The sequence below is a fragment of the Aplysia californica genome, unplaced genomic scaffold, assembly GCF_000002075.1.
Source record: "Aplysia californica isolate F4 #8 unplaced genomic scaffold, AplCal3.0 scaffold00068, whole genome shotgun sequence".
Lineage (NCBI taxonomy): Eukaryota > Metazoa > Mollusca > Gastropoda > Aplysiida > Aplysiidae > Aplysia > Aplysia californica.
In genome coordinates, this window is record NW_004797338.1 from 96,454 (window position 1) to 111,084 (window position 14,631).

A 14,631-nucleotide genomic window follows, 5' to 3' on the forward strand; every position below is an offset into this window, starting at 1 on the left:
ACACACACACACACACACACACACACACACACACACACACACACACACACAGAATTTTGAACCAAAATGTTAGCTGACTGTTGTGTTCTGTAAGCCTTTTTGTTTACAATCAAAGTAAAGACAGCGTGAGCGATGCTTTCTTTCTGATGGTTGGGATGTTGGTCGCCACAGCCTGTAGGGCTTTGTTTGATAGAAACAGGTGAATTTATATTTTAAAATTTTCTCTTCTCCACATGGAACATTACAGTGAGTTCAGCGAGTGAAGTGTGAACTGCCTGAAAATGTGGCAGACCTATTGAAAAAAAAGTATCTCTTTTGCCAAGTCTTAAGTCATTTGAAGAATATTTGCTAAGGGTTAGAATTGTACTGACTGTGATGTAATTTTTCTCTCTCTTTTTTCCCCCTCTAATTTCAGTGATGGGCAAGTGCCTCTGAGGGCCAAGTTTCACCAAAGCATTTGTTCTTATGGGTCAGAACAACAGATATACAGCCTTTCATCCTTGACCAGTCCATGAGCAGCTAAACAGGTGGGTAGTTTGCCATTTAGATTGCTGCCTCTGTTCATATTGACACTGACTATACATAAAATAAAGAAATAGTTCCTTCTGCAAGCTGATGTTATGCTTTTGGATTTCTCTCAGTTTGCCCCTTTACAGTTTCTGGACGAGAGATTTCCCCAGATATATATGAAAGTTATTAAATAGGTCCACAGAAATTGTTGCCTATGAAGCTAGTGCTTGGAAGAAAGTGTGTGTTGTTTGGGAAGTCTCATAACATTTGAAAAGAACTTTTTCGCATACTCCCAAATAAACTGTAGACTGTTGATCTCTCTTTGATATTCTGCCTGTGCTTTTGGTACTCTTTTCTTATTAACTTCTTTTAAAATGACATGCTTGAGATTTTAGTTCCGTTGGCAGTCATGTTGACTGGGGGTTCAATTTAAGGAGGGAATAATCAACAGCAGCACTTTGTCTCAACAAAATATGGTATTGATACAATGCATGCAAAGAGATAGTGAGTCCATCCTGGGATTAAATGGCACGGGCTGGTTTTCTTCTGCCTCACACATGTACTTCATCAACAGCAAAGTGAGGCAGAAGAAAACCAGGAAATGATTTTAATATTTCGGTTTTTGTGTTGGTAATGAAATAAATGGAAACAAATTTAAGGCAGGGTTGGGTTCATTTGAATCAGTTGATTAAAAAATTTTTTAATCAACTTGATTTTAAAAATAAAAATCAATGATTTAAATCACTTTTAAAAAAAGTTATTTTTATTCAGTTTTTTCACATTTCAACATTCAGAAGTCCTTTCCTTGGTTTCATAAAACAGATATAAGGTTTAGTAGACTAATATCATGCTTAAAAGTCTGCTTTCTCCCCTTTCACTGTAAAATAATTCAGTATTCAATTTACTTTTTTTTTCCATAATTGAAATCAGAGCTGGGTTGATTTAAATCAGTTGATTTTAAAAATATTTTAATCAACTTTAAATTTCATATTCGGACTCGAGTCCGAATAAGAAAAAATGTTATTCGGACACAGGTCCAGAGAAAAGGAAGTGCTTCCAATTTTCCGCCATTTTTTAGTTTCCCCCACACCTTGTCTGCCGATCCGATGCCCGCCGCCTCATTGATACGCCACCGCCCCCCGCCCCCCCATGTTTCCCACTTTCTTTGTTGTAGAAAAAGGTAAAATTGAAGATAAGCAGATCTCCTGGCACCTGCATATTATGAGCTGTGTAAAAAAAAAAAAGACCGATTCGTTCAAATACACAAACCTGTGTCATCTCGATTGTTTATCAAGAAAAAGTTGTGTTGCTGTGTAGAGCCGAGCATACGGCAACTTTTGATTCCATAGACCAGCTCACAATTCATTACGCGTATATCTACGTCCAGACTAGCTTATTATTGTAATAATGATCAGTTGCCGGAGGGGGGGGGGGGGGGATGACGCGTATGCGACGTTCAACGCCCGGACCGATAGCGCCCCCCCTCCCCTTCCCCGACGCGCTTTTCCCATTCGTCAACCCGCAGCCACCTCCCGAATCGTCAGCCACCTCCCAACCTTTGACACGGGTCAAACTTCCATCTATTTATAGGTAGTTACCGGAACATGTATAGGTTAAGTGATGTGCCGTGATAGTCGCGATATATTATTTATTGAGATTGTTTTGGTCTCTCTTTACTCATCACCACGAGATTTCTTGGAAGTTTTTTCATGGACTTTGCCTTTACTAAAATCTCGAATCTAGATCTAGATCTAGGGTTGTAATCTAGTGGTAGGTTGCAGATTTCTGTTATCCAGTACATTCAAGAGATTAAATAAATTGGACTAGACTCTAGACTCTAGTAGTAGACTCTTCTACTTCTACTTCTACTTCTAAACCTTCGAGATTACAAAGGCCAAGCCTAGGCTTGTAAGGATTCGTTTTGTTAAAAGTGTTAACACAAAGTCTAAGAAGTTAGCAAACCTAACACATTTTTTTCTATCGAAATGAAGCTTAAATTGACTTTAATATTGTCAATAAGAGATCAAGTTTAATCACCTAATCATTTACGTAAGGAAGTGGCTATCCTCACCCGGCGCGGGGTGAGAATAAAAACCCTACGATTGACTTCTCACCCCAGGTGAGACTTGCCAGCGTTGGTTCTCACCCAGTGTGAAACAAGACCTGTTTTTCCTAATTTCGAAATACTTTCTATCGGTGTGGATGATCAAATTGACAAAAGCAAAGAAAAAAATGACGTTATAGCACAAAAGTAAGCTAATTTGATCGTCTACAAAGATGCTATGGCTCTTTCACTTTTCGAATCGAGCCGAACTACGCGGGTCGCCATTTTGTTTTGCCCGGAAGTTCTCGCAAGATCTACTCTTCCCCCTTCTCTCTCTCTCTCTCTCTCTCTCTCTCTCTCTCTCTCTCTCTCTCTCTCTCTCTCTCTCTCTCTCTCTCTCTCTCTCTCGGCAATTTATTAAATCTGCAACCTGCAACTAGATTACAACTAGATCTAGATTCGAGACTTTAGTAAAGGCAGAGTCCAGGGAAAAACATCAATTAAATTCGTGTGGTGCAGATGAGTAAAGAGAGACCAAAACAATTTCTCTATTGCGACTATCATTGCACATCACTTCGCCTAATACATGTTCCGGTAGATTTAACTACCTATAAATAGATGGAAGTTTGACCCGTGTCAAAGGTTGGGAGGTGGCTGACGATTCGGGAGGTGGCTGCGGGTTGACGAAAGGGAAAAGCGCTTCCCCGACACGCACGCACAGCCACACGTGTGCAGGCCGCCCATCCGACCCCGACACACGCTAACGAGCCATCTTTAATTGCTTCTGATGACCTCTTGACAAATAAACATTTATTAAACATTTATTAGAAGCGCTCTAAACTTTTCAGGCCGGCCTCAAATTCATCATAAGATAAAAACTCGGCTCCGGCACAATTTAACGCCATTTTGCCCGAAGTGATCCCGGTCTCTACCCAGCCTGGGGCGAGTCACGAGTGAGGCAGGACAGGAAGCCGGAGTCACGAGTCACAGGAAGTCGGAAGTGATGTCATGCTGGACAAGAATCAGAGTCCGAATAACATTTTTTCATATTCGGACTCGAGTCCGAATAGTCACTTCGTTAAAAAAATGTCTTCTACTTCTGTTTTTACATCTTTAAACATTCAGAATTCCTTTCCTTGGTTTTATGAAACAGTGTCACTGTAAAATAATACAGTTCTCAATTTACTTTTTTTTTCATTATTGAAAACCAGGGTTGGGTAGATTTAAATCAGGTCAATTTAAATCAGTTGATTTTTTAAAATTTAAATCAACTTGGTTTTAAAAATAAAACTCAGTGATTTAAATCACTTTAAAAAAGGTATTCTGTTTTTAAATCTTTAAACATTCAGAATTCCTTTCCTTGGTTTTATAAAACAGATATAAGGTTTAGTAGACTAAAGTTGCTTAAATGTCTGCTTTCCCCCCTGTCACTGTAAGTAGTAAAATAATACAGTATTCAATTTACTTTTTTTTCATAATTGAAATTAGCATTTTCTTTTTCTTTTTAGACAAACACAAGCGCGCCCACACACACACACTGTAATAAAATGCAAGTTTATCTATGCATAATTACCCCCCCCCCCCCCCCTTCCTTTTAGACTGACATTTTCATTTTTTGTCTGTAGCCATAATTCACTGATATAGCAGATTAAGGCTTTCTAAAATTGCAGTTGCTTAAATTAATCATCATTTAAAATAAAGACAATGCATTTTGCACTAAAAGAACATACCTTTAGTCACCAAAAATCCCAAACTGTGTCGACATATAAAAAAAAATTTAAACAATTAAAAAAATCCTATTTAAATTTTAAAAATCTTTCTTGTGAACATTTGATGATTTCTCATAACTCAACCAGCTTTTAATAGTGTTTTTTTTTCTACTTGTCCACAGATGTGAATGTGTTAATATCTCCAGTTTCCCAATTTGTCAGGGAAATGCAACAATGGCCACTGATGGTCAGATGCCAATGGGTTCAGGCAGTAACCTGGACGTTATGCGGCAGCGGGCACAAAAAGCTGCTGAGTACTACCAGCAGCAGCAAGACTACCGGGGTGTGGACCAGGCCAGTGGGCTGGCGTCCCCCAGCTCTATGTCCAGCAGGGATTACCGCATGCCTCCTCAACAGTACGCCGAAAACTATAGCAATAACAAAGGGTACACTGCTGACGCTGGTCGTGGTAACAGCAGTGCTCCTTCCAATGTCGCTGGTGGTGGCGGCAGCGGCAATGCTTACAGCAGCAATGTGGGCCGAGTCCTGGCAGAGGACACCTTTGATACAGCCATGGCCCCTCCCACAAGCAACAGCTTCTACCGGGCCAAGATGAGGGCGGGGATTATAGACATGAGGAGCTCATACAATGAGCGTATAGGAGCGGGGACCAGGAATAGAGCAAGGACGTTCCATGGGCCTCACACAGGGCCTAGGGCTCGAACTCAAACCTATGCTCTTGACAGCAAGCAACAACCATCGCCAGCAAACCCAGTGCACCATGGCCAGCAAGATCAACAACAACAGCTTCCGGCTCCACAGAAGCCGGCCCGTACTTACGCCACCAACAAAGCAATGCTCCACCGAAGCAGCAGTGACCTAGAAGTGGACAGTGTGGAGTTGGACACACCCCCTCCCGCTCCGTCCACCCTTCATCGTGAGTACGGCAGTACCTCCTCTCTGGACGTCCTCGGCACAAGCACAGACAATTTTTTCTCCATGATCAGTGAGTTCCGGCAGCATCATGCCCTGGACCAGCGCAGCCCAGCCCCACCTCGCCTTCAAGAGCTTCTGCAGGGTCGCCTCGAGGCATCATCTGAGCCTCACATACAGACCGCAGAATCAGCCAAAGGTTCGGTGAAATTCTTGAATGGATTAACTTCTGCTGATAAAGATGTGATAACGGATGATGTGGATTCTGGGAAAGGTAATAAAAACAAAACCAAACACAAAGAGAGAAAGCAGAGGGCCAAATCTATAACGGGTGAGGGTAGTGCCAGTATTCTGAAGAAACTGCGGGGTAAAATGGAGTCTGAAGTGTCAGCTTTGAAGTCAGAAGATCGTGTCAGTGCTGGAGATGAGCTGCCAGGCCGGCCAGAGGACCACTCTCGCCGGCGAATCTTTGTCCACTTTGACTGTCAGTCTGTGGGAGTGGACTTGGCTCAAGTCATTCATCAGCGCATCCATGGGGGGTCCTTGAAGAACAACATGACCACTGGCGCTTCTGCCGCCTCAGGGCAGCGGTCAAGTCTTGCCCCTGACAAGGATGATCCAGACATTTTAGCGGACACGGACGAAGGGGATGGGAAGAGCAATGAACTGGTTTTGTCGTGCCCGTTTTTCCGCAATGAGTTGGGAGGAGAGGATGAGAGGACTGTAAGCTTGACCAAACTGACCGCACACAAGAGAGTGTCGGCCACTGGCTCATCCCCTGTGTCACAACCCCCCATGGACACCATCCTGGTGCGGCACCCCGCTTGCTGCGGTGTAGCCATCTTGGACTCGTCACCGTCACCCTCTGGTCAGATATTGCCTCCGCTTGTGTCACATCGAGGGCATGTGATAGAGTACGTAGACCATGGGGCCTATTACTACAGGCATTTCTTCTACACTCATGGTAAGTGCATAGATAGAACTCGTTTATGATTTTTCATGGTGTGTGTTGTTATAAACTATTTAGAGATTCCCACAGTGAGTGTATAAGTATAACCATTTCATTATTTTTACATGTTGAGTAGAGGTATTATTATTTAGTATTTAAAGATTTTTCATAGTGAATGCGTAGATGTAAAACTATTTTATGATTTTTTATGGTGAATGAAGCATTTGTGAAGGCCAAATTTCCCCTTTTTTTAAAAAATGGCTCTCGGTCTTGGATATTTTTTTCCTTCTGGACAGTCTTGTTTGTCCTCTGCCTATTTCTAATCCTTTTCAATACTTTATTTTGGCTGTTGTAGTTTATAGGTCTTGTTGACTTTTAATTTTTAAAACCGAGACAAGAGATTTACTTCTTACCACACGCACTTTTTAATGCTTGAAATCATGATGCAGTGTCCTTTATAACTCTGCTTTTCTCTAGGATCGGCATTTGCCTATTGTTTAAGCATTATCATGTCTGATCGTGAGGTAGGAGGGATTGTTATATATGTGGGCTGGAGGAAGAAAGAGTTGCTTCAAGCGGACCTGTTCTCAAATTTAGGGCTCATTTCTTTATTCTGTAATGACAGTTTTAATGTCTTGTCTCTTTATTCCTTTCTTTCTTTTGTCTGCCACTTTTACCACGATTAATGTTCCAGGATAAAAGGGAGACATCTATCCTCTGGTAGTCATAGCGCCTGACATAATAGGAGATGATGCCAGTCTGCAGGACTCTGTGAGGCCTCATCTTTCTTGGCTATCCTTGAATCTTGTTACCCTTAAGCTTTAGTAGAATCTGCTCTAGTGGCCTTCTATAGAGGCAATCACCTGGACTAACAGCCATTTCCCATTTCCTCACTTCGTCCCTCTAAACACGTACTAGTGTAAGCCACATCTGACCCGAAATCGAGTTATACCAATCACGCGATTCCCTTTATCCGATACTACATCCTCTCAAAAGATCATAGGAATCGAGCGATTAAAAGCTGAGATATAGTCGAATCCAGTTTGAACGTATCCCACTTGCCCACAAAAAGATACAGCACGTACTAACACACTGTTGGTTACGCTAGTGCGTGATGTACATTTTGACCCATTGTTGTGTTTTTATTATACGGCAATACTAACGTAAGCCACACAGCAGGGGCTGAGCCTATGGCAAAAAAAACATTGCGCAGCGCTTCTAGAGAGCGGGAAGACAAGCTAAACTACACACGTGAGCAGTGTGCTTCGTGTGAGACAGTGAATGCTCAGACTCCACTTCTAGAAATCCGTTTTTACTCGTCCTTTGTTTACAAATGGGATCCCGCTCCGAACAACCTTTTTTTGTTTTAGTAAGAGTTTTACGGTACTCGCAACACAATAAGGTCATATAAGTGCCGAAGATTAGAGGTGTTACAAGAGAGTAACAAACACAAAAAAGAAGGAGGGGAGATAAGGACGATAGATGTTTGATAGGAAAGAAGAAGCAAACCACACCAGAGCACCCGCCAACCACCCACGAACAACCTCTCTTTCTTTGACATTTAGCCCTACTGTTCAAACTCTGATTGACATGCAGAACCCTGGTGAAGTTCTTAAACTCACAGACTGCAAAAGTCATGGGTGTCCTACTGCTACTGAGAACTTTAAGGGACAAATAGATACACGTATGTGCTTCAAGGACACTGATATGCTTAGTGAGGCAGACAGTGATGAAATGTCAGTGTGTGACTATGACTCAGATGGCGATCCGGAATTCAATTCTGGAACATGCGAGGTCAGAAGGTGCAATGCTGAAGTATGGGCGGCTTGCCCTGATTGCGAAATCCTTCTTCGCTTTGATCATTTCAATGAAGAGATTGCATCCTGTGTTCAACATGGAAAAAGTACAAGAAAGTCAAAGGGAAAAAAAATAAACAATGTGTAAAAGCTGTTGGTAGGCCCTCAAAGTTTAAGATTCCCGCTGGTGTGAATGTGAACACTGATGCTCCCGATCAGTTTCAGACAAAAGAAACAGTCATTGATGTGGGGGGAGGAAGAATGCAAAGATCAGTTCCCGAGCAGTACACAGTGGAGGGAAGTGAGAATGAGAAAGAAGTTAAAATGGAAAAGAAACTCAAATCAAACAAGCAGAAGGAAGCCAAAATGAAGAGGGATTTGGGACAAGAGTACACAAGCATGAAGACAAAAAAGACTGTGCCCGCCAAACACATAAAAGCAAGATGTAAAGGAGACACGTGTGCAAAGCAGAAGAAACAATGCTCATCAATTAATGTACTGACGAGCAGAGGCAGGCCATTTTTTTTATTCATATCACCTCCTTGGAGATCTAAGAATGAAACGGGAGTTTCTTGTGAGGCATGTCAAATGCTGTAAAACAAAGAGGAAATACACTGAAGGCGATTCACAAAGAAATAATACCAGACAGTACATGCTTACAGTTGGGGAGAGTTTTGTTCCAGTCTGCAAACTGTTTTTCTTTAAACCTTAGGGCATTTCAGAACAGAGCGCCAGAACGGCATTGAACAGAGTTACTTCCACTGGTATAGCTGAGAAAGACAAACGAAGTGGGAGACAGTCCGAGGCAGAAAGAGAAAGAGATGTATTTGTTCACAAAGCAACATCTGATCACTTGGACAGATTTCCTAAAGTCGAATCTCATTACTTTAGAGAAAAATCAACAAAAGAGTACCTGAGCCCTGAACTCAGCAAACGGTGTTCATCCAGGAATGATACCCAGAACAAGGCCACCAAGCTTCAGTACATACAACGATGTATTCAAAAGTAAAAATCTGTCAATCCACCGGAATTGACCAGTGCTCTCTTTGTGTCAATTATCATCAAGGAAATGAAGAAACAAAGATAGGTCTTAGGGAAAAGTTTGAGATCTATTTGGGAGAAAAAGAAAAGGTCAGGGAAATAAAGGATGTATGCAAGTGCAAGAAAGAGCTCAGGAAAGTGGAAACATTTTCTGTGCAAGTTTTGATTTGCAGCAGGTGATTTACCTCCCTATGTCTCAGGAGAGTGCCATCTTTTGCAAAAGGAGGTTGTCGAACTACAACCTGACTTTCCATAACATTGCTAACAGAGATTGTCACTGCTTCACTTGGGATGAAACGCAAAGCAAACGTGGATCCTTGAAAATTTCAACTACTGTCCACCGTGCCCTGAAGTTTTATGACGACCGTGGCATCTAAAAAGCTTTTCTTTTCGACGATGGGTGCAGTGGCCAGAACAAACATTCAATTACGCCTGCGATGATTTTGTATGCAGTGAGCAATAGTATGAATCTTGAAGAGATTTCATTGAGGTTCTTTGAAACAAACCATCGGCAGAACGAGGGTGATTCTGCACACAGTGCAATAGGACATGCCCTGAAGAGGGCTGGGGATTTGTTCCTTCCTTCTCAGGTAGTAACAGTGATGTCTCTTGCCCAACCTCAAAAGCCTTACCAAGTGAACCAAATGCAGTCTAAAGACTATCTGGATTTCAAAGGCTTATCAAAGGACTTGAGAACCCTGGACGCACGAAGAGGATCTGATACACAAGACACATTTTCGTGGAACAATATCATGGAACTTGGAGGTACTCTATTTTTAAAAAAAAATCATATACAGTTGACGTCTTCATATTCCGAGTTGCTGTTAACATTATCATTTGTCACGGATAATACTGCCCGTGAATTTAAACCAAATTGATCTTTCTTTGTATTTTTACTGTTATTTGGAAGTTACCATTTAGGCGTAAGCCACGCAATGAACGTAAATATGCTTTAGAATACAAAAGCACGTACAAACGTATCCAACAATCTAGTAACGTAAGCCACACATCGAGGCTGTCATTGACGTAGCACGTACTAGCGTATCGGACAAAAAGGTCTTTTTTTCTTCAAAACCTACTATTCTCACAAAGATGCTTCTAGCCAATTGAAAAATAGTTGTCCCACACACGTTTTGTCAAGATATTAAGGATAGGATCGGCTATTTGGTGCCACAATGGGATGGTGAAAATCGCCCAAATCTTTAAACGTCTCTCCAGCAAAACTAACAAAATGTGGCTTACGCTAGTACGTGTTTTGAGGGACGATTTGGATAATTTTTGCAGCATAATGACACGATGTAAGATGTCCACCTGTCTAAGACGGCCGTTTTCCTTCTGAACAATGGGAGGCTGTCTTAGATGAATTAACTGTTTTATATTTGTCATGTATGTACTCTGGGTTGGGTAAAGAAAGCAAGGTACTAGGCTGTGATGATCTACAGTGTGGCTTTATGTCACCAAGATGCTACGCTAGCCATAAAGGCTGACCCAGGTTACCCTAAAAAAATTGTGATTTATCGTCAAACCGTGACAGGCCTAACAAGCCAACTGTAGATTTTTAATTGCTATAAAACCGCAAAGAAGAAAGGCCAAAGTGGAGGACTGCCTAAAAAGTTAAAAGGGCAGCAAAAAAAATTATGCACTCTAAATATTATTGAACCGGGAAACTAGGAACGAGACGTTGAGTTCATGTAAAAATGGAGAAAATGGCAGCTTGAAAGGTCTGATTGCTATCTGAAGTGAAATAGGGCAAAAGATTTAATTTCAGAAAAAAATAATAAAGATCATAACAAAAAGTTTCATAATCAGTGTTTTATCATACGTTGTATACATGTGTGCAGTTCATCATCCTTTTCTTAAATTCCTAAATGTTTATCTCTAAGCTGACTAGTTTTGATGTGATGATTACCAAAGTTCTCTTACGATGTCTCTGTCTGGGTTACTTCACACTTGGTTTATTGTACCAGAAAATAAAGATACAGACGCATTCTAATTGCTTGATTAAACACATTAGAATCTGTTCATTTGAGAAACAACAGACCTGAGTGTCAGAGGTAACTTGCTACTCTTTGAAGTGGAGTAATGGTTGTAAATTTCTTTAGACTCAAAGGAGACTCAGCATACTTACTGTAAAGTTCTTGGAAGTCATGGCACAGTAGAAGTGATCACTTTTACAGGCATTTCTGTTCTGGGCTGTTTTCCTATGGATGTATGGATGTCTATGTGCGTGCGTGCGTTCATGTGTGCATGGGGGGGGGGGGGGGGGGGCGGTGCTACTGACTGAAGTGTCTTTTGGCTAATCCCAAAGGGGGGGACATTAACATCTCAAGTTCTTATGCACAGTAGAATTGTAATTGTAGATGGGCTGATGCATCAATGTCATGCTCTTAACTGTGCCTAAACTGCAATAGGGAACTGCTGCTTTTTCTGTCCTAATCCTTACTATGGTCATTTTTCCTCTACTTCTTTTGTATGTTTGTCACACTCTTGTAACCCGCTATTTCCGGGGTGCCTTGATAGTCGAAGCAGATTTTGTGCTGTTGAGGCTAGAGAGGTGAGCAGAGTAAGTCTGATTCCCTGTAAGGACCTCTCTATTGACATCCACCTCTTGGCGCTCATATGACCTTATGCAGTTGCGAGCGCTGTAAAACCTCTACTAAAACAAAAAACAAACGCATGCTTGAATATTTAAGTGCATGGACATTTACTCACTTTTATTGTGGTTGTGTGTTCTTCGTAATAAAGATAAACAGTACATATAGCCATAGAATGTATGTTAATGTTTCTACCTAATGTACTTCAGACCACCAGAACTTATTTGGAACGGATGAGAACTTGGGTCCAGTAGCCATCAGTGTGCGCAGAGAGAAGCTGGACCTCGACGACAGAACCAACAACTTGGGCAGGGCAGACTACGGCTCTAATCAGTACAGGATCATCTGTAGAACCAGTGAGGTGAGAGGAGGGAACTCAAATGCTTGACATGTACAAGAGTGAGGTTCTTTGTATAGACAATGTTGAGAATTGAATGTAACAGTACTATACTTCCTCAAATACAATACATTGGATTGTGGGCATTCTGAAGGACATCATGTTTAAAATAATATGTCATTCAGCCTTTTTGATTATTTGTTTATTATACCCTCCCCACACACACACTCACACATGATAAATTATCATGTGTGAGTGTGTGTGTGGGGAGGGTTAGTTTCATTACATTTTTAACAAGTAGTACTAACCAATTCAAAGGACAAATGATCTAAACTTGTGATAGTCATTAGGCCTATCCATGAACAAAAGGTAGAGTCATAACTTAAAGAATCTACATTTCGTCATGAACAATATATGTGGCTGAGATAAAGTTTGATAAATCGGTCGTTGTATTCATTTACAACTTAATAGCTTGGGTCTGAATGTGAATGTTTGAGTCGAAGGCATAATAATATATTCATGTTTGCCTACAGTTGATAAGTATGTATAATTATCTCCCTCAGGTAAAGATGGAAGATGATGACTGTTAATTGCTATTGTTATATTTAGTATCCTTTGAGGTTTGGCCTTTCTACTTTTTGTGTGTACTTTCAAAGTGACTTGTGTCAGAGTGAAGGATTGCAGTTGCTAGCTGTTTTCTCTTAACAAGTGACAAATAGTGTCCTGTTTATCCCTGTCTTGAGTGTAAGTTCATGCCCTGTTGTGTCCTTTGCCCCAGCTGACCACACTGCGGGGCTGTGTGCTGGAGGAGGCCATCCCGTCCCGTCTGAGCAGCTCCCGGGGAATCCCCATCAAGGACGTCCTGGAAGTGGCCGTGCCCGAGGTGCAGCTCTCCTGTCTGCGCCAGGGCATGGCAGGACCCAAGACCTGTGAGCAGTTGCTCAAGCTGGACGAGCAAGGGGTGAGCAGGGACTGACTTACCGTCTGTTGTGTCCTGTGACCACCTTGTGTTGACTGACTGGTCTGTTGTGTACTGTTCTCATGACATTTTGTCTGACCGTCTGTTGTGCGCCGTGGTTACCTTTGTGAGGCAGGGTGGTGGATTCAGGCTCTCGTCAATTTTTGGGCATGTGGAGTTATTGGTAACATCTTAAAGCTTGTTCACTTGTCTTTATTTGCATGAAATAAAGTCGAGATATTTGCGAAAGAAGGAGGTGGGGGTCACCTTTTTTCAGAGGTAAAATTAGTGAGAAAATGCCCGCCAAAGATTAGTTATTTCCTTAGCTTAAGAGTCGGTGGTAATTGAAAATTTACATTTTTGTGCATTTAATCAACGCTTTTCAGAAAAATCCAGACAGAAATGAGTTCTTTAATGGGCATGAAAGGTGTTGAGCCAAAAAACAAAAATTTAATAAAAATTCACAAACCTGCGGAAAAATGCAAGTTTCTTCACTTTGATTATTTTGACGAGAGCCTGATTCCACCACGCTACCTCACATATTGACTGACTCTCGGTTTTGTTACAGCAGTTTTTCTTCAGTTAGTGTAGTTATGTCAGTATTTTTTATGTAATGAAGATGTTGAGGGAAATGAGGAACTCTTGCTAAATGGTTTGTACATGTAGTTTTTATGCATGCTATGACATGTAGCTTTGAGCCACTGTTGCCAGCAACAATTCTCTTGAACCTGGGAGCTTGGTTTATTTTTTATTTTTTTATTTCATGCTCTCTGCCTTATCAGAAGGCTCAATTTTTTTTGTAGGTGGAAGGTTAAATGTTTATTCAAAACGCTATTAAATATTCCAGTTATGGTTTTCATTTTGAGTATTTTTGTAAATTATTTCTAAATTTAATGTTACAGATCAGTAACACGTACAAAGTGGGCATCATGTACTGCAAGTCAGGTCAAGCTAGTGAAGAGGAAATGTACAATAATGGTGAGTACTTGCACAGAAGTCCATACTATTGTACACAATCATCATTACTTTTCTGCTGAGAGTCTTGCTATTTCATTTTACATCGATCCACTTACTTTTATCATAGAATTGATAACGTTACTGTATGTGTTCATGGTTTTAAACTGCAATTTGTTGGGTAATGGAATGGTTAATCTCTTCGTTTGATTCTGGCATGGTCAAATAATTTTGTCTAATATTTACATTTTTCTGCAGGGATCCCGTATCCCTCTCAGCCGGGTTAGTCGTTACAGGGAAGGGAGAAGAAGTTTGCCTCATGAATTATCTTAAACTATGTCAATGGAGGTGTATAACATTAAAAAATTATTTTTAAAAAATCATGTTTTAAAAATAATATATGTATACATTTGCTGATTACTCACAATGTGTAAACATTTTAGTACAGATACTATAGAGCATAATGTCTGGATGGAAGATTTCTTCTATAAGAATAAAAGCTTCCTTTTTCAGTGAAAGTGAGTTCTTTTTAGTGTGGTCAACGAGCAGATTTTCAACAGATGGAAAAGAAAATATGTCAGTGGTGGGATGTATAATAATGTCAAAATGTTCTGTTCCAGAAAGTGGAGGTCCGGCCTTGGAAGAGTTCCTCAGCCTTGTCAGCCAGAGGGTTAGGTTGAAAGGCTTTGAAAAGTACAGGGCAGGCTTAGATTGCAAAAGTGAGTGTAACAAGACTGTTTTGTCTGTTTGGTTTTGTCAATTAGTGAGTGTTTATTACTAGTCTTTTATCGTTGCTCTTCTCCCCC

At 41.0% G+C, this 14,631-nt stretch overlaps 1 protein-coding gene across 1 annotated transcript in view; it reads left to right on the top strand.

The window, feature by feature from the left end:
- Window positions 1-415: 415 nt before the first annotated feature.
- LOC101856009 (signal-induced proliferation-associated 1-like protein 1) overlaps window positions 416-14,631 on the top strand; it is a gene marked incomplete at its 5' end in the record, with an annotated part of 42,647 nt that continues 28,431 nt past the window's right edge. Inside the window, 6 exon segments of the mRNA XM_005093689.2 lie at window positions 416-527; window positions 4,446-6,160; window positions 11,786-11,937; window positions 12,692-12,874; window positions 13,774-13,849; window positions 14,446-14,544. Coding sequence (XP_005093746.1) covers window positions 4,498-6,160; window positions 11,786-11,937; window positions 12,692-12,874; window positions 13,774-13,849; window positions 14,446-14,544 — 2,173 coding nt within the window.